We start from the raw sequence: 19,639 nt of genomic DNA, 5'->3' as shown, positions 1-19,639 counted from the left end.
ATCAGTTAAAAATGCCTATAATGCCACCATAAGTAGGGGTATAAATTGAGTACCCTCAAAGTGTCAGTACATTACCAGAAGAATCTGAATTTCTCCCCCAGAGTCCATGTCAGACGCACAGACAAAGTGGGAACAGAAGCTGCCTTCCATCCCATTGAAGAGTACATGGTGCATGTTGAAGAACATTTTCAGCTTCTTGCACGCAGAATGCAAGTGGACAAAAAAAGAGTATATTTGGCCACAGATGACCCTTCTTTATTAAAGGAGGCAAAAACAAAGTAAGTTAGACCAACTAGTGATTCTAGAGTGGGTTTGTCTCTTTCAGTTTAAAAGAATTCTTACTTCCCATGACTTGTGATTTTTGTATATTATTATTGCTAATTATTAGGGTTTTAAAAATTCAGTTGACTATGTACTTGTATAACTGTCAGTCTAATCAAAGTGTTTTTATTAGCCATATCCAATAATGTCTTGTAAGAAGTCTGAGGTGAACTGGACCACTGACTTACGCATTGTCACCAGCAATAATCATTATCGTCATTAAAAGTGTCACCCTACTTCTTGGTACTAAAATCTTCACTAGTCTGTTGGAGCTGCCATAACAAAATAACATAGACTGAGTGGCTTAAATTACAGGAATTTATTTCTCCCAGGTCTGAGGCTGGGAAGTTCAAGATCAAGATGCTAGCAAGGTAGATTTCATTTTCTCTTGGCTTGTAAGAAGCCACTATTGCACTCTGTGCTCTTGTGACCTCTTCTTTGTGTGTGCAGGCAACAGGAGAGGAAGTGTTTTTATGTCTCTACATATAAGGACACTAATCTCATCATGAGGGCCCCACTCTCATGACCTCATCTAAGCCTAATTATTTCTCAATGGTCCTATTTCCAAACACCATCACATTGGGGTTAGGGATTCAACATAGGAATTTGTGCGAATGTAAACATACAGTCAATAACACTAGCCAGCTGTACAGACTGTTAGCAATAAAACCAAGTGCTTATTATTTTGATTTCACTGTCTTCATTAAAAGTTACAGGCAACTGAACACATATGTAGAGTTTTGTCTTATAATAATTTCTGGAATTTGGAAGTTATACTAAAGAAAGGTAAGGAATCAAAAAGTAAGTTTTGTAAGTTGAGGAATAAAGACTACTACTGTGTATGGAACAGTAACAATTATTTTTTGAGCTTGCCTGTATTTCAGGCACTGTGCTGGGTGCTGGGGATTTCATGATAAACAAGATACTCCCTGCTGTCAAGGAATTCCCAAATCTAATAGGGGAATAAACAATTACCCTGCAGTGTGAGTAACACTATTATGGGGTTAACATGGGGTATTATGAAAACACATAGATAAAGCACAAATCCTAATTGGATACTTCTTATAGGATCTGAGTAAACCTGGAGTTAGTCTTTATTTACTATCAATAAATGAAGGATGTATTAAATGTATGTAAAAGTAGGAAATTAAGGAGAAGAAAATTCTAGTCTTAGTTCTACTCAGATACTATCTCCTCCAGAAGTCATCCCTGAACCCTTGACTGGCCTGTGTTCCCCACTCTGTACAGTCCTCTGTTGTAGTGTTTAGCACTTGCTTACTTCTGTCTCCTTCACTAGATTATAAGTACTTTGGACATAATACCTAGCTGTAGTTAAATGCCCAGTAAATATTAAATGGTGTTGATTTCAATCCCATCAGTTTGAAAATATTAACAGTTAATCATTTAAGCTTTTTGGCTATTAGTGTATTTGTTGTCCCCCATGTTTCAAATGGGGATGAGGAAAATAAATAAATTTAGAATGAGGACTATAATGCAGGTATTAATCTAAGTCATTAGATAATAATTTAAATCCTCTTTCTACCTCTGAAGAATCCAAATGAACCTGAAGCAAATTGCCTTTTTTATTCAAGGCCCCTCTCTTGAGCATATACACACACTACCATATACATGTGCACACACATACACACACATACACACACATACACACATACACACACACACACACACACACACACTGAGATATGTATATATGTAAACAAAGGGCAAATAATTCGTCAGCCAAGTATAAGAATGAGTTAATGTAAAAGGGATTAAGTGACATTTGGGCACAAAACACAACAAAATATGTATAGTTTACCATGTTTCTTCAATTTAAAACACCAAACTGAATTTGTAGCTTGGTTGAAGAAAAAGATACTAATTTTGTCTACTCTTTCACTTGTTCTTGAATGCATCACAAGCTTTTTTTCTTGTTTTCTTGATGAGCAAATTAATTCATGCTCACTTAAAAATATGCAAGTTGGTAAATACCCTATTAGTTCATTTTCACACTGCTGATAGACATACCCCAGACTGGGCAATTTACAAAAGAAAGAGGTTTAATAGACTTAACAGTTCCACATCCCTGGGGGGCTCACAATCTGGGTAGAAGGTGAAAGGCATGTCTCACATGGCAGCAGACAACAGAAGAGAGCTTGTGCAGGGAAACTCCCATTTTTCAAACCATTAGATCTTGTGAGACTATTCACTATCACGAGAACACCAGGGGAAAGATTTGCCCCCATGATTCAGTTACCTTCCACTGGGTCCCTCCCACAACACCTGAGAATTCAAGATGAGATTTGGGTGGAGACACAGCCAAACCGTATCGTTCCACCCCTGGCCACTCCCAAATCTCATGTCCTCACATTTCAAAACCAGTCATACTTTCCCAACAGTCCCCCGGAGTCTTAACTCATGTAAGCATTAACTCAAAAGTCCACAGTCCAAAGTCTCATCCAAGACAAGGCAAGTCCCTTCCACCTATGAGCCTATAAAATCAAAAGCAAGTTAGTTGCTTCCTAGATACAGTGGGGGTACAGGCATTGGATAAATACAGCCATTCCAAATGAGAGAAATTGGCCAAAACAAAGGGGCTACAGGCCCCATGCAAGTCCGAAATCCAGTGGGGCAGTCGAATCTTAAAGCTTCAAAATGATCTCCTTTGACTCCACGCCTCACAGCCAGGTCACACTGATGCAAGAGGTGAGCTCCCTCGGCCTTGGGCAGCTCCACCCCTATGGCTTTGCAGTGTATAGCCCCCCTCCTGGCTGCTTTCACGGGCTGTCATTAAGTGTCTGTGGCTTTTCCAGGTGCATGGTGCAAGCTGTTGGTGGATGTACCATTCTGGAGTCTGGAGGATGGTGGCCCTCTTGTAACAGCTCCACTAGGTGGTACCCCAGTAAGGACTCTGTGTGGGGGCTCTGACCCCACATTTTGCTTCTGCACTGCCCTAGCAGAGGTTCTCCATGAGAGCCCCACTCCTGCAGCAAACTTCTGCCTGGGCATCCAGGTGTTTTTATACATCCTCTGAAATCCAGTTAGAGGTTTCCAAACCTCAGTTCCTGACTTCTGTGCACTCACAGGCCCAACACCATGTGGAAGCTGCCAAGGCTTGGGGCTTCCACTCTCTGAAGCAGTAGTCTGAGCTGTACACTTTAGCCCCTTTTTGTCATGACGGAAGCAGCTGGGATGCAGGGCACCAAGTCCCTAGACTGAACACAGCAGAGGGACCCTGGGCCCGGTCCACAATATCATTTTTTCCTCCTAAACCTCTGGGCCTCTGATGTGAGGGGCTGCTGCAAAGGTCTCTGACATGCCCTGGAGGCATTTTCCCCATTGTATTGGTGATTAACACTCGGCTCCTCATGACTTACGCAAGTTTCTGCAGCTGGCTTGAATTTCTCCTCAGAAAATGGGATTTTCTTTTCTGTCACATTGTCGGGCTGCAAATTGTCCAAACTTTTATGCTCTACTCCCCTTATAAAACCGAATGCCTTTAGCAGCACCCAAGTCACCTCTTGAAATCTTTGCTGCTTAGAAATTTCTTCCGCCAGATACCCTAAATCATCTCTCTCAAATTCAAAGTTCCACAAATCTCTAGGGCAGAGACAAAATGCTGCCAATCTCTTTGCTAAAACATAACAAGAGTCACCTTTGCTCTAGTTCCCAACAAGTTCCTCATCTCCATCTGAGACCACCTCAGCCCATACTTTATTGTCCATATCACTGTCAGCATTTTGGGCAAAGCCAATGAACAAGTCTCTAGGAAGTTCCAAACTTTCCCACATTTTCCTGTCTTCTGAGCCCTCCAAACTGTTCCACCCTCTGCCTGTTACCCAATTCCAAAGTCACTTCCACATTTTCAGGTATCTTTTCAGCAGCACTCCACTTCTTGTACCAATTTACTGTATTAGTCCATTTTCACACTGCTAATAAAGACATACTCAAGACTGGGCAATTTACAAAAAAAAAGAGATTTAATGGACTTACAGTTCGACATAGCTGGGGTGGCCTCACAATCATGTTGGAAGGTGAAAGGCATGACTTATGTGGTGGCAGACAAGAGAACAGAGCTTGTGCAGGGAAACTCCTGTTTTTAAAACCATTGAATCTCATGAGACTTATTCAGTATCATGAGACTTATTCAGTATCATGAGAACAGCATGGGAAAGTTTTGGGCACCCAGCCAAACCATATCATTACCAAATCAAGGAAAAAGTATTATCCTCAATCCCATTTATGTAGTCTCATTTTCTAATACAGTCATGTACCACATAACATTTCAGTCAGTGATGAAACACCTGTATGATGGTAGTCCCATAGATTATAAAACTGTACTTTTACTGTACCTTTTCTATGTTTAGATACACAAATAGTTACCATTGTGTTACAACTACCTTCAGTATTCAATACAATAGCTTGCTGTACAGGTTTGTAGCCTGGGAGCAATAAGCTATTCCATATAGCCTAGGTGGGTATATATGTATAGCCTAGGTGTGGTATAGTTGACTGTGCCATCCAGGTTTTTGTAAATACACTCTATGATGTTTGCATGATGATAACATTGCCTAATGATGTATTTCTCAGAACATATCCTCGTTAACTGGAGCATGACTGTAGTTGATCAAATTCTATATAATTTAAACCCTTTTCACTTAATACAGCAATAGATCCATTCCCCCAGGTTGCTAAAATAGTCATTGTAAACATCTTTTTTTTTTTTTTTTTTTTGCTTTGTCACCCAGGCTGGAACGCATTGGTGCAAGCATGGCCCACTGCAGCCTCAACCTCCTGGGCTCAAGAGATCCTCCTTCCTCAGCTTCCTGAGTAGCTGGGACCATTGGCATGCGTCATCATGCCCAGCTAATTTTTGGTGGGTAGAGACGGTATTGCATGTTGCTCAGGCTGGTCTCGAACTCCTGGGCTCAAGCAGTCCTCCCGCCTTGACCTCCAAAGTGCCGGGATTACTGACGTGAACCACCATGCCCAGCCTAAACATCTTTTTTAATGACTACATACATATACACTGTACAGATATGCCATTGCTTATTTGACTAACCATTCTTCTAATATTAGGCAGTCAGATTATTTCCAATGTTTCATTCTTATAAGTAATGCTGTGACTTATGCCTAAAATTATCCACATTATTTCCTTAGGCTAGATTTCTGGACTTGGAAGTATTTAGATGCAAGGATATAAACTTTTTTTTTTTTTTTTTTTTTTAAATACAGGGTCCAGGCTGGAGTGCAGTAGCACAATCTCAGCTCACTGTAGCCTCGACCTCCTGGGCTCAATGATCCTCCCACCTCAGCCACTTGAGTAGCTGGGACTACAGGCACATGCCACCACACTCGGCTAGATATAAACATTTTACAGCTTTGATCCATAGCACAGCATGACAATTTTATACCAAACAACCCTTATAGTACAGTTGGCAGTATCTACTTGGACTGCAAGAATAGTAAAACCAGAATTTCCTCCTTGTAGCCAACTGCTATAACTCCCCTGCCAGTGGTAGTCCAGGCAGCAATTTTCTCCATATTCTGTTATAAATATAGTACTAGCCTTTTATGCATAAATTTTTCTTTTTGTAAATCCTTTTATTTTTATTTTCGACTTGAGTCATTTCTTGGGGATTTAAATGATGGGTTTTTTTCTTTACTCTTTTACTTAGATGTTTTTCTACTCTGATTTAATTCTGCTTTAAACTACTCAAGATTGGTTTTGATACCTAAGCAAATCATAAAAATCTCTGCCATTGTTTTAAGAGACCAAAAGCATGAATTAATCTATTATCAAAGTATATAGTGTCCAAGGTAATCATTGTAAGACTTTTCTGCTTCAAGAGGGTGAAGAGATGAAAAATTAAACTTAAATGATGTATAGTGTTCACACAGTCAGAGGAGAATCTATTTTCTGTGTTGATCATTCTTTGAAAAGGAGTTAAAATTAGCTTTATACACATAGCTTCTGTGTGAAGATGATTAGTTAATGCTTTGTGGCTTAGTATTACACTTCAGATTTCTCCATGTTAAGATTGAGTCCGACTGGACGCAGTGGCTCACGCCTGTAATCCCAGCACTTTGGGAGGCCAAGGTGGGCGGATCACTAGGTCAGTAGATTGAGACCATCCTGGCTAACATGATAAAACCCTGTCTCTACTAAAAATACAAAAAATTAGCCGTGCATGGTGGTGGGCGCCTGTGGTCCCAGCTACTCAGGAGGCTGAGACAGGAGAATGATGTGAACCCAGGAGGCGGAGGTTGCAGTGAGCCAAGATCACGCCACTGCACTCCAGCCTGGGCAACAGAGCGAGACTGAATCTCAAAAAAAAAAAAAATTGAGTTCATCCACAAGATTTTACCACCAGCATCCCAGTGACTGTGACAGCCGTTGCTATTGTGGCCATCTCCTAAGTAGTTCAGTATTACAGTGTTTGAATCACAGAATCATTGACAGTCAAAGAAGTGAGAACTATTAAAGTTGGCTATCCAATATTGCATTCTAAGATTGTGGAGATTAGGGATGGGGTTAAAATAGGAAGAAAAACAAGCCTTTAAAAGTTTCCTAGGTAAAATATTTACAAATTGAGTTTATTCTTTATTTTTAAAATGCTGGATGAGTTCTTTCTAAAAGTAGGTACACTGAAATGAATAGAGACAAGAACAATTTGTTAAAAGTTTTTTGTAAAGTATTTGGTTGCCCTGTGAAACAAAGAATCAACAACGAGTGGTGCATTTGTTCACTATTTTATTGAACTCCTATAATATGCTGGACACAGCACAGCGCACTAGGAATGCAAAGTCAAAATATAATGTGTGGCTCCTTATCTCAGGAAGTAACCAACAGGTAGACAATATACATATAACACATATTACAGTAAATTTAGATACGTCTCCTGAAGGAGTTTATGTACCAGGTACAGTGAAGTCACAAAGAGAAGTATCTACCTCAGTCGAGAGAAGGACTTCAGAAAAGAACGCCAGATATTAGTTTATAACTGCAAGCTAGTCCTTTGTGGATGATATAAAAACAAATTTTTATAAAGTGGAAAAAGAAAAAATATTATTATTCCCAGTATCTGAAACCTCAAGGTAGAAGAATTCCTCCACTGACATACTTGAGGTCAAAAGACAAAAAGCATGTTTGTGCAAAGAGTTTCATGGTCATTATGAAACGTGTAAAATTTCCTTCTTCCATTGTTTACTTTGTTTTGTTTGTGTGTGTGTGTGTGTGTGTTTTTTTTTTTTTTTTTTTTACACTTAGATATCCTTTATGAAGCCATAGAGATAGGCCTGAGAACTCTTTTGCATGTAGAGATGGGCCTGAGGAACTTAAGTACCTTTTTTTTTTTTTAAATAATGGTGGGGTTTCACTGTGTTGCCCAGGCTGGTCTCGAACTCCTGAGCTCAAGCAGTCTGCCTGCCTCAGCCTCCCAAAGTGCTGGGATTATAGGGATGAGCCACTGCACCCAGCCTTAGATACCCTTTTGATTTGGTTCCAGAGAGGGCTCTTTTAGTTAGGAATGCCATTAATGTTAGTGTTACTTCTTGGTAAATTGATCACTCCTTTGTTTCACTGAGCATCCAAATCATGCTGACAAAGTTAGTCTTTATTCAAGGTTAAAACCTATGCTGGTTTTATCAGTTCCCCCCCTTTCTTTCTCCCTCTAGCATTTCGTATTTCTTTGTTGTTGTTTCTGCTCCATGCCTGGGTATGCAGCTTCCCAAGAATCACATTAAAACTATTTCTGGTTGTTTTCTTTTCTGAACAAATGTGACATTTTCTTCATCTCCTTGATTTTGAGCTGAAGAGGGCAAACTGTCAAAAATAATGAGGCCAAATGGGTTTGAACACTGAATAGCAGTCTGAAACAGTGCTCAGAGACTTTGCCTTTACAATCATTATTACAGAGGCAATGAGGGAAAGCTCCTTGGTGGCCATGAAATGAAGAGAAACTGAAACAGCTCTTAGGGGATTAGGGAAAGTCCCAGGCATGGGTAGCACTCACTTGTTCATGTATTTATTCACACAGCATTGTGTGGAGTGCTATCACACAGCATTGTGTGGAGTGCTAGATGCTGTGATGCAAAGAAAAATAAGTCATGGTCCTAACCTTTTTTGGAATACTCTTTGGAAGACAAACATGTAAACTGACTCCTGATGCTTCAGGGTTTCTGTATAGGAACTATTATTCCTTCAGCAAATATTTATTCCTCCTCTATTATATTCCAGATTCTTTTCAAAAGACATCCTGTATGAATACTTTTAAACACACATTCTGTCTCTAGCAAGACTACCAAAATATTACTTGGTGGACATCTATGGAATTTTCTTCCATAAATATTAGAATGGGCTTTCTATTATTGTTATTAGGTAAGAGTACATGGTTCTTCAAGAAGGATGCAGGTTAAGGGAAACTGTTAGTTCTCCCAAATTTTTAAAATATTCATCTCTTAACTTCTTTTTATTATTAACTTGTAATGTCATTGAAGAAGACATTTACAAAGTCTAATTCAAATCTGAATTTTCAAAAATTCTAAATTAAAAATTTTAATGAGGTTTTATCACAGTATTTATATTCTAAAGGAAAAGCTCAGTGACCAAATATGAAAGCAGTTTGAATAAACTCTTAAAAGTCACTCATTACAAAAACAAAAAGGAGACTTCAATTTTTGGCTATTTCATGAATTGATAAAGGACATTTTGATGTGTGTATGTGTGTTTTATATGATATGCCAATAAAATTTAATATACAGGGCATTCCAGAATGGTTTCTGCCCCACTGATGGACTTCAAATATGTCTCATCAACTATAGTATTAAATGCCATAATTAAAGGTCTCCTTTCTGTTAGAAGCTCTTAGTCAAAGGAGAAAGTCTACCTTCTGATAGGATACTGTGATATCTATGACCATCTATAAATTAATTTATTTTTTCAGGTACCCCAATTATGAATTTATTAGTGATAACTCTATTTCCTGGTCAGCTGGACTGCACAATCGATACACAGAAAATTCACTTCGTGGAGTGATCCTGGATATACATTTTCTCTCTCAGGCAGACTTCCTAGTGTGTACTTTTTCATCCCAGGTAAGTGTCAGTAGGGCATTTTAAAATAACCAATACTTTTTGGTTGTATAGGAGTCAGAAAAATTATTTGTGTGTCTGTGTGTTGTTCATTATTGTGACATTATTGTGACTCAGGTGCAATTTTTCTGATACTCAGTAATGATCCCTTTTGTGAAAGAATGGAAAGATCCCATAAAATAGCCATTCACATGCACTGAATATTTAGTTGTTTGCAAGTAATGGTTAACTGCATCTCCACTGAAGCCAGTTACTGGAGTTGTTTAAAGTACTTGGCTTGTTCACAGCATTTAACAGAAACAAGAAGTAATTAAGCTTACTTAATACTTTCTAATTTTGCATATAGTCAATATGTAACCAGAATCGATCCATTTCTACACATCAGCGCCCTGATACTGAGAGGCTTAAATGCCCTAAATTTTGCCTCAGTTGATGGCTTTATAGAAAAGAGAGTAAATGTAATTCCCTTTCAAGTTCTATTACATTTCTACCAAGTGAGAAACTATATGTTAAATTTAAGCAATATGATATCACAATCATTGTTTGAATCACTAATTGTTGCAGATGATTATATTTTATGGGTTTGGTGTATGTGTTTTTATGAGGGTCCAACCAGCTTTATATGCCTTGTGGAATATCAGGATAACAATATTTATTGTGGATTTTATTCTGTGCTCTCATGTATGCACATATTATTGGTTAGTTCATTCAACAAGCTGTTAAATGCGCTCAAAATTATACTAGGTGCAGAGGAGATTTCAAAGGAGATTGAAGATACAGTTCTTGCCCTGGTCCAGAATCTAATAAGCAAAATACACACATGAAATAACTAGGGAATAATTACCAGAACATATAAATTGTTATAAGATAAATGTATGCTTAAATGCTGAGAAGAGGCAGAGAAAAGAAAATGTGAAAAAAAGGAGAGCCACATCATTTTTACAAGAGTATACTTCGGAGAGTAAAAGGAAATGGAGACTTTCTTATTATATGACAATACACATTGTCATGATGGGATGGCGATATGATTTTTGGAAAGATACCTTGCCAGGCAAAGGTTACAGATTCCTTTAATATGGAGTAAGAATACAACTTACTACCCAAAAATAGCTGCACAGAACACATAGCAGCAATCTTAATCAGAAGGGAAAATGTCTTCAAGTTCCCATGAAGGCATCCACTATTTATGTTTCTCCCTAATTGGGGTGTGGATCCTATCTTTAAGAAACTCTCATTTCCATTCTTACTGCAAGAAAGGGGCAAGGTTTATAACTACTTGGTTCCTTCCTACTGTTTTTGAGAGTCTGACTATGCATCTGCCTGATCAACAGGTACATGTAACTGGTAACAACCTCCAAACATTCTTGATGCTTATTGTTAGAATGAGTGAATCAAAAGTCACTTCCCCAGGTATGCCACCTTCTCTGTAGGCCTGGATTTTAGGCCTGCCTGAAGTCAACTCCTCTAGTCCAGGTTTCTCAACCAAGGCACTATTTTAGACCAGATAATTCTTTGTTGTGAGGAGCCATATTGTGCATGTAGGATATTTAGCAACATCCCTGGCCAGTAAGACCCTCACTTCAAATTATGACAACCAAAAATGTCTCCAGACATTGCCAGATGCCAGATGCCCCTGTGGAGCAAAATTGCCCTGGTTGAGAACCACTGTTCTAGTCACAAGATTCTAAAATTAAATAAATATACACATGTCTAAATGTTTACCAACCTCACACGTAGGTAGGCACTGAGACCTACAGGGTTGTACTCATGTTTTGCTTTTCTTCTCCCAACCCTCCTTAGTAATACCATTAGGCTCATTCTGGAATAGAAACAAAATTTTTTGCTTTACTCTTTTTTTCCTTTTTGAAGTTGTACTTTAGAATTTTGGATCCTCATAACTCCAATTTTGACCTACAAATCAGGATCTCTGTCACTTCATGATGGTAGAATTCTGTCTAGGCTTGAGGAGAATATTGTTCTACTACTTTGATTGGTTTTATGCATAATATCAACCTCAGTGTATTCAGACCTTGGGTCCAGAGAAGCAATTCATATGAAGAAAGAGTGGTGCTGAGAAGACTTTCTGTATCCAAAGGAATAAGGCTCATACTTATATTTCACATTGTTCCTAAAAACTCATCGCAGTCAAAGTGTGCCCAAAATAGTTTCAATCATTTGAACCTAAGCAAAATTAAAACAATATTTCATAACCCAAAACAGACTTGAATACCTCAAAATGTTTTATTTCAGGATTCACAATAAAAGTTTAACAGTAAAAATACGTTACATTTATATAGTGAGTAGCAGTTTGCCTAATGTGATTACCTCCTTATCACGTACCTTATTTGATGACTAACCGCTGTAGCATTTGAAATTGTAGAGTAATTCCATATTCAGTGATAAATCTTTGAGCTTACTTGCACCTCATTATTTTTTTCAAATATTTTTAGTAAAGAAGTAGTAAAGTTTAATGTTTTTGTAGTGTGAATGAAATTGTTTGCAGGATTATTATATAGATTCCTTTACATAAACCAAAATTGGAATTGTTTGAAAATGCCCTAGAAATATCTTGCCATCATTGCCAATAGAGCGTGAGAAAAAGTCACTGATGGGATAAAATGCCAAACCATTGACCACTGATCACAGAACAAGAAAGAGGCAACCTGTGCTATAGAGTCAGGATATCTGTATTTGCATCCAACTTTGACCAATTACTGGCTGTGTGTCCTTGAACAAATTGCTTAGCCTATTTCTTAACTGGTTTATTTTTCTACATGTGAAAAAATAATAGTACCTATAGTATAGAGTTTTTTTGAGGATTAAGGAGTTATGAAAAGTAAAGCACTGTGAATAGTACCTAGCAATACAGTGTTAAACACGTTAGCTGCTATTATTATATATATGAATAGTTATAGGAATATCTCTGCCTGTTAGAGACACTCTATAGTATTTATTTTGCAGCTCTTTTTCACATGGCTTCATTTCAGACTGTATGCCCTCACGTTTTAGAAGGAGCATGAAACGAGCTATTCAAGGCCTCCATTAGCTCTGCTTGTGGTCATGGGTAATGCTTAGGGTCCGTAAAGAAGAGGAACTGTTAACATTCAGCATGTACAATTTCTCTGGGCCATTGTACCACCTCAACTTCATTTTGTTTAGCTTATTGAAAGAGAATATTGCCATACGATGTGATTTTTCAGAAACAAAAGTTCTTCATTCCCAAAAGGTGAGTGAAGACTTAGTATTTGAAGTAAATGTGTGTGTGTTGACTTTAGTGAAATTAATCTTCAGACTTTCCTATATATGTCATAAGCATTCTAGAAAATGGAGGAAGACTAAAGCCATACATCCAGAAGAGTGACAGAAGATAAACACTGAGAATAAGTTCAGCCCAGAATAAAAACATGGATAACCAACTCTCAACTTTCTTAGATGATAATTTCATGTGCCAAGAGATGTTAGGAAGTGATACAAGTTTAATATCTCCTTCATAATTCTTTGACAATCTTTAAGTTTTATTCATGTAAACTTTCTGTCAGGAATTTTATACCATATAACAATAGTGAGAAAGAGTTGACCTGTTGACCATGAGCTATTGTAGACAATACTGCAGGAATGAAATGCCATGCTAGAAGGAAAAATACAAGGCTAGATGTTTGGAAAACTGCAGGCAAAAATGTCGTGGCACCTTAATCGGGATTTCTCATAAGCTTTTAGACCTATCTCCCTCAGTCTCAGGGCTTCTGATCTTTCTTGGTTTTATATCCATAAGTGAGGTCTGGGAATTCTCTCTTCTTCAATGAAAAGTTTTTAAAAGCCAACACTGTGGCTGTGCTAATTTTGTTACTATTATTGCTCTTAACTTTCATGAGATCTGTTTCTCAAAGCCAAGTTTGTCCTAAAAGCCTCATAAATTGAATAGCACAGTCCTCAGGATTTAATATGAAAATTGGAGGCAATATTAGCATTTTTTCAAGTGCATCAAGTGAATTTTGAAAGCTATGCAACCACATTCTAAAACATTCTACCAAATACATTAATCCTGTTCTGTGTTACTGGAAATCGCCTATGTGCAAATCATCTCCTTTGACACCTATTTTCTTATTTGAATCTTAAATCTAAAGCAAAGAATTTATATTGGAGAGTAACAGCAGTTGACAGCCCAGTTTAGATAGGCACAGTATCAGAAAGGTTTTCTGAAAATATTGCTTATCAGCTTCTGGGATCAATTTTTATTTTTCTGAAATCTGACTTACAAAAATGGTTGCAGATGCTCACTTTAAAGACTAACATTGTTAAAGACATTGTTTAAAGAGCAGTCAATGTTACTCTGTAGTTTCAGCCATTAAAAGTCATCATAATACAAAATCCCTTTTTTCCCCCTATGACACCTGCCTTTATGGCAGTTATTACAATACTCTCATGAGCCTCTCTGTGGTCTAATTCCAAATCTGCATGCAATTCTACTCCCCTTATTATACTTTGAATCAAATTTTGGGAGCCCAGAGGGCAAAACCGAAAACTACGTTAACTATTCCAGACAGATGGCTCTGGATAGGAATTTCCATTGAGATGTGGCTCATGAAACAACAGTGGATACCTGTTGAGAGTACCATGGAGGAAAGCACAGGGTGAAATCCCAAGGTGTGAACTCTGTGACTACTTCCCAGAGCAGAAGACAAGAAAAGTATTTGCATCCACAGAGGCTCTATCTAGCTTACAATGCTGAGTGCTGTACAGTGCAGCTGTTACTGCATTAATCCTTCTGGCGTTTCTCACAACAAAAAAAGACCTGGGTCTTATTCTCTTATTGTATAGTAAAACAAAGCAGATTACAGGAAAAGTGCACAGATCTCTCAGCCACTGCCAACTTCTCACACTAGGAGATCCTCCTGCCCCTATCTATCTATTTTGATAAAAATAAGATCCCATCTACTCTGAGAAAGCTTTGGAGGCTTATGTAAACTCATGCTACTTCTAAGGGATGAAATTCAGACTAATGGATTCCTCCCCCTTTTTAAATTTTTTTTTAATACAGTCATATTTGTTTTATCCTTTGGCAGGATTTTTGCTGTTACCCATTACTGTGTGCTTTACGATGTACTAAAAATGATACAGTGCCATGTCAACACAGAGTAAAGTTAAACATACTACATGTAGCCAACCACTGCTTTGCAAACCATGGACTGCTCTCAGTCATGCCACCTGTCAAACATCAAACCTGAGTATGGACGTCAGCTGCAAGCTTCATTTACCTGCCATGTGATTTGAACTTGTAAACCACATGGTAGGTAAGGAAAGAAGAGAGGAAGCATAGAGTGACTAAATGCAAACATTAACACTATAGTAATCTTTTTAGCCTTTTGCAGTAAATTGCCCCATGGTTGATATAGACAGTTTTAAAATTACTTCCTCTTAATGTTATATATGGATCTTAAGGGTTAAATATCACCCATGGACTTGTGTCTCCATTACTGGGCTGGTATTATGCCTGGAGCAATATTCATTCAACAGATATTTATTGAGCATGTACTTTGTGGCAGGCATTGTTCTAGGTGTTTATCCTAAGGGAATATATACTCAAGAGCCTGAAAGAGTTCTAACTGTGGCTCTGCTGTTAACTAGTTCCTTTTTGGATTTTTATTTTTATTTTTGAAATTTAATCTTTCTGTGGCTTAGCTTCTTCATCTGTAAAATGTGAATAATAATAGTACCTCACAGGTTTGTCATAATAGTTAAATGAGTTGAGACAAGGTGAGGGAAGAGCACACTATTATAACACTGCCTGGGACATAATCAGTGCTCATTAAGCTCAGCTGCTATCCTTAATGGTCATTCTTATGAGAAAAATGAAGGGCCACACCTGTGTAGCACCGGTATGCTTGCAGAGGCCTACAGTCACATTTGTCATTTTTATAATGGGCCACCTCAGTGTCTGAAATCTTTATTATTATTATAATAGTTATTTCTTTGGTTTAAGAAAACAGTTCTGTTATCCACCAAGGTTAACACATGAACAACTCTTGATAGCAAAACGTACACTAATTATTAGGATTATCCCCAGAAGAAACAGGTCTCTAAGGGTGTGGGACAGGGTGCGATATTGTTTTTATGAGAGTAAGACATTTAAGAGTGGAGAGGAGGAAACACATCACAGTTCATTGTCACAGTAGAGATTATGGTCATCCTAAGAATAACACAAGGTCCTGCATTCCTGGCTAGGGATGACTGAAGAGTGGGTGAAGACACCCTGAAAAGAAGACTGTCAAGTTTACCCAAGGCTGTCTTTGGTCTTATGCTATATCTTTCTGGTGTTACAATATGAACATGGAGAATAAGATTTATAAGAGAAAATATATAGAGAGGTTACAAGCATATGCAGACTGCCTGGGTCCCAACCTGAATCTACCACTTATTAGTATAACCTTGAGCAATGCCTTAACTTCCCTTTGACATTTGTAAAATGAACATAATGATAGAATTTTATGGGGATGCTGAAAGGAATCTAATTACGTTAGATAATATCTAAAAACAATGTCTGACAGCAAAAGCTCGGTAAATATTAGCCTCTGTCATTGTTATTGTAGTTTGCTATTATTGGAGCTGCTTTAATTATTTAGTTTCTTCTTTTCCTGAGTCCCACTTAATTTTGCTTGCCTTCTATGAGCCTTTGGCTGAATTTGAAGTTCAAAAGTTCCAAATCTTTTTGATCCCTATTTTATTATAGTCTCAGTATTCTACCAGTGATCTCAATTGTAAAATGACATTGCCAATATAACCTTTGTTGAAGTAATAAATCTGAAAGCAAGGTTTTTATTATTTTGGTTCTATATCTAGTTGAAATTCTATCACTAAAATTTGCACAAATCACTTAATCTCCTTGTGTTTTAGTTGCCTATCTGCAAAATTAAAAATATTGTCTAAATGTAGTTTGATTTGCAAATTATATATAGCATTTGAGAATTGCCCCTCAAGTTTTCTGAAATTCAGATTCTCTAAGTTGAGGGGATTATTAACCTAGTCAGATTTTATTTGATAAGAGTTAAGAATAGGCATCCCCATTTGTATTAGTCTGTTCTTGCATTGCTACAAAGAAATACCTGAGACTGGGCAATTTATAAAGAAAAGAGGTTTAACTGGCTTATGGTTCTACAGGCTATACAGGAAGCATGATGCTGGGGAGGTCCCAGGCAACTTACAATCATGGCGGAAGGCAAACGGGGAGCCAGCACTTCCCATGACTGGAGCAGGAGGAAGAGAATGGGGAAGTGCCACATATTTTTAAACAGTCAGATCTTATGAGAACTCACTACTGTGACCACAGCATCAAGGGGTGATGGTTTTAACCATGAGAAACCACCCCCATGATCCAATCACCTCCCACCAGGCCCCATCTCCAACACTGGGGATTACAATTCAACATGAGATTTGGGCGGGTAACACAGATCTAAACCATATCACCATTCAAGGTTTTAATCTTCATAAATGCCAAGGTTTTAAAAGACTGCCGGGTAGTCCTAAATTGCTCCACTGAGCAGATAAACAATTACTGTGAGTAGCATCATTTTAAATAAATGCAAAAGTATTGGTATAGTGACAATAAAACATTATTAACCGAGATGACCACAACTGGAGATTTAGGAAAATTTCATCTGAGTTGCATTGTTCTCTATTCACAATGTATAAATTGCTTAAATTGGGTGATAGTTTAATTTAACTTTATTACTAAGCATTAACCTCAAGGATTGAAGCTCAGATTGTGGAATTTCACCTGCTATCCAGTGGGCAGAGAAGGTATTCTTTGAACATAGGGACCTTTTCAGTAGCCTTAAAACTATAGTAATCAGGGTGATGCATTTCCTCAAAGGCTAGCCCAGTTTATGTCATCCAAGCATGCCACTCTCTACACAGCACACTTAAAACTTTTTAGAACAGAAATGGCCGATGTGTTTTAGCCCACTTGCCAGTGCTTGTTGATTGTCAGTAATTACATGAATCTCTCTTGAAAACAGTTCTGGGAGCAGGGAGGGATAGCATTTGGAGATATACCTAATGTTAAATGACGAGTTACTGGGTGCAGCACACCAACATGGCACATGTATACATATGTAACTAACCTGCATGTTGTGCACATGTACCCTAAAACTTAAAGTATAATAATAAAAAAAGAAAGAAAACAGTTCTGACACCAAGTTATAAATTAGCAGACGAGAATGTGTGATTGATTAACAGTGTATGAAGGAAAGGGACCATCAGCATTTGTGTTAAGTTTTTTTTATCCTAATCCTAAACTTCAAATTCTTTAAGGGCACAAACTATGTCTTACTCATTTTGGTATCATGAGTGTCTAGCTTGGACCACTGTGTATGCAGCTCTTAATAGATGTTAAAATTAACTAATTCATATTCTTAAATTATTTTGTACTATATAGAGATAGAGAGATTTTAATTGTAATAATCTTTCATGAGTTTTTCTTTATTATTTGGAAAAGGATCCAGACACAGAGATGAAGAATGACTTGTACCATCTTCTGAGAGCAAATGGACTGAAAGCTTGTGACTAGAATCCACTACTTTTCAACCTCTTACTCCTAGAGCCCATCATTTTGGCCAAGGGCTTTTAGATTGCCGTGAAGGAGAGTGTTTATATACTAACAGTTTGTTTTAAATTCTTTCCCAAGGTCTGTCGAGTTGCTTATGAAATTATGCAAACACTACATCCTGATGCCTCTGCAAACTTCCATTCTTTAGATGACATCTACTATTTTGGGGGCCAGAATGCCCACAACCAAATTGCCATTTATGCTCACCAACCCCGAACTGCAGATGAAATTCCCATGGAACCTGGAGATATCATTGGTGTGGCTGGAAATCATTGGGATGGCTATTCTAAAGGTGTCAACAGGAAATTGGGAAGGACGGGCCTATATCCCTCCTACAAAGTTCGAGAGAAGATAGAAACGGTCAAGTACCCCACATATCCTGAGGCTGAGAAATAAAGCTCAGATGGAAGAGATAAACGACCAAACTCAGTTCAAACCATTTGAGCCAAACTATAGATGAAGAGGGCTCTGATCTAACAAAATAAGGTTATATGAGTAGATACTCTCAGCACCAAGAGCAGCTGGGAACTGACAGAGGCTTCAATTGGTGGAATTCCTCTTTAACAAGGGCTGCAATGCCCTCAAACCCATGCACAGTACAATAATGTACTCACACATAACATGCAAACAGGTTGTTTTCTACTTTGTCCCTTTCTTTCAGTATGTCCCCATAAGACAAACACTGCCATATTGTGTAATTTAAGTGACACAGACATTTTATGTGAGACTTAAAACATGGTGCCTATATCTGAGAAACCTATGTGAACTATTGAGAAGACCTGAACAGCTCCTTACTCTGAGGAAGTTGATTCTTATTTGGTGGTGGTATTGTGACCACTGAATTCACTCCAGTCAACAGATTCAGAATGAGAATGGGCGTTTGGTTTTTTTGTTTTTGTTTTTGTTTTTGTTTTTTTCCTTTATAAGGTTGTCTGGTTTTTTCTTTTTAAATAATTGCATCAGTTCATTGACCTCATCATTAAGTGAAGAATACATCAGAAAATAAAATATTCACTCTCCATTAGAAAATTTTGTAAAACAATGCCATGAACAAATTCTTTAGTACTCAATGTTTCTGGACATTCTCTTTGATAACAAAAAATAAATTTTAAAAAGGAATTTTGTAAAGTTTCTAGAATTTTGTATCATTGGATGATATGTTGATCAGCCTTATGTGGAAGAACTGTGCTAAAAAGAGGAGCTTTTTAGTTTTTCAGCTTATTTTTTTTTTTTCCTGTTTCTGATATAGTAACTAATTCTTAACTCAGAGACATTGGTCCATTTTAATACTGAAAACCAATTTTCATTGGTACACATTACAAAGTTGCTAAGAACACTGTTTGGGAGCTTTCATTCTCATATTTTGGACATTGTTTTAATTGAATGAAATAATCATAACTCCTTGCTCCCAGAGAAGCTATCACCTCCATTTCTAAAAACCATTTCAGGTTTATTTGGTAGTCTTTCTTAATGTATTTATTATCGCTTTTTGTGAGTAGGGCCCTGTTTTATCCAGGAACCAATTTCTGCCCTAGCCTATCATGCCCTGTTTTTGAGAGTACCAGGTATCTTTGGGATTGGGAAGCTGGCTGTTTCTGAAGTATATGTCTCATAGTATGTAGA

At 37.7% G+C, this 19,639-nt stretch overlaps 1 protein-coding gene across 50 annotated transcripts in view; it reads left to right on the top strand.

The window, feature by feature from the left end:
• The window catches only part of FUT8 (fucosyltransferase 8), a 464,407-nt gene extending 445,272 nt beyond the window's left edge, over positions 1–19,135 (top strand). For all 50 annotated transcript variants that reach the window (XM_063644492.1, XM_063644471.1, XM_063644475.1 and 47 more), the window contains 3 exons: positions 102–278; positions 9,267–9,417; positions 18,095–19,135. In XM_063644492.1, coding sequence (XP_063500562.1) covers positions 102–278; positions 9,267–9,417; positions 18,095–18,412 — 646 coding nt within the window. In that variant the 3' untranslated portion in view covers positions 18,413–19,135. The remainder of the gene's footprint in view (positions 1–101; positions 279–9,266; positions 9,418–18,094) is intronic.
• The last annotated feature ends 504 nt before the right edge of the window (positions 19,136–19,639 follow it).

Source organism: Symphalangus syndactylus, chromosome 8, assembly GCF_028878055.3.
Source record: "Symphalangus syndactylus isolate Jambi chromosome 8, NHGRI_mSymSyn1-v2.1_pri, whole genome shotgun sequence".
Taxonomy (NCBI): domain Eukaryota; kingdom Metazoa; phylum Chordata; class Mammalia; order Primates; family Hylobatidae; genus Symphalangus; species Symphalangus syndactylus.
The sequence above is the reverse complement of the archived record's forward strand: the minus strand, read 5'-3'. Positions and strand labels throughout refer to the sequence as shown.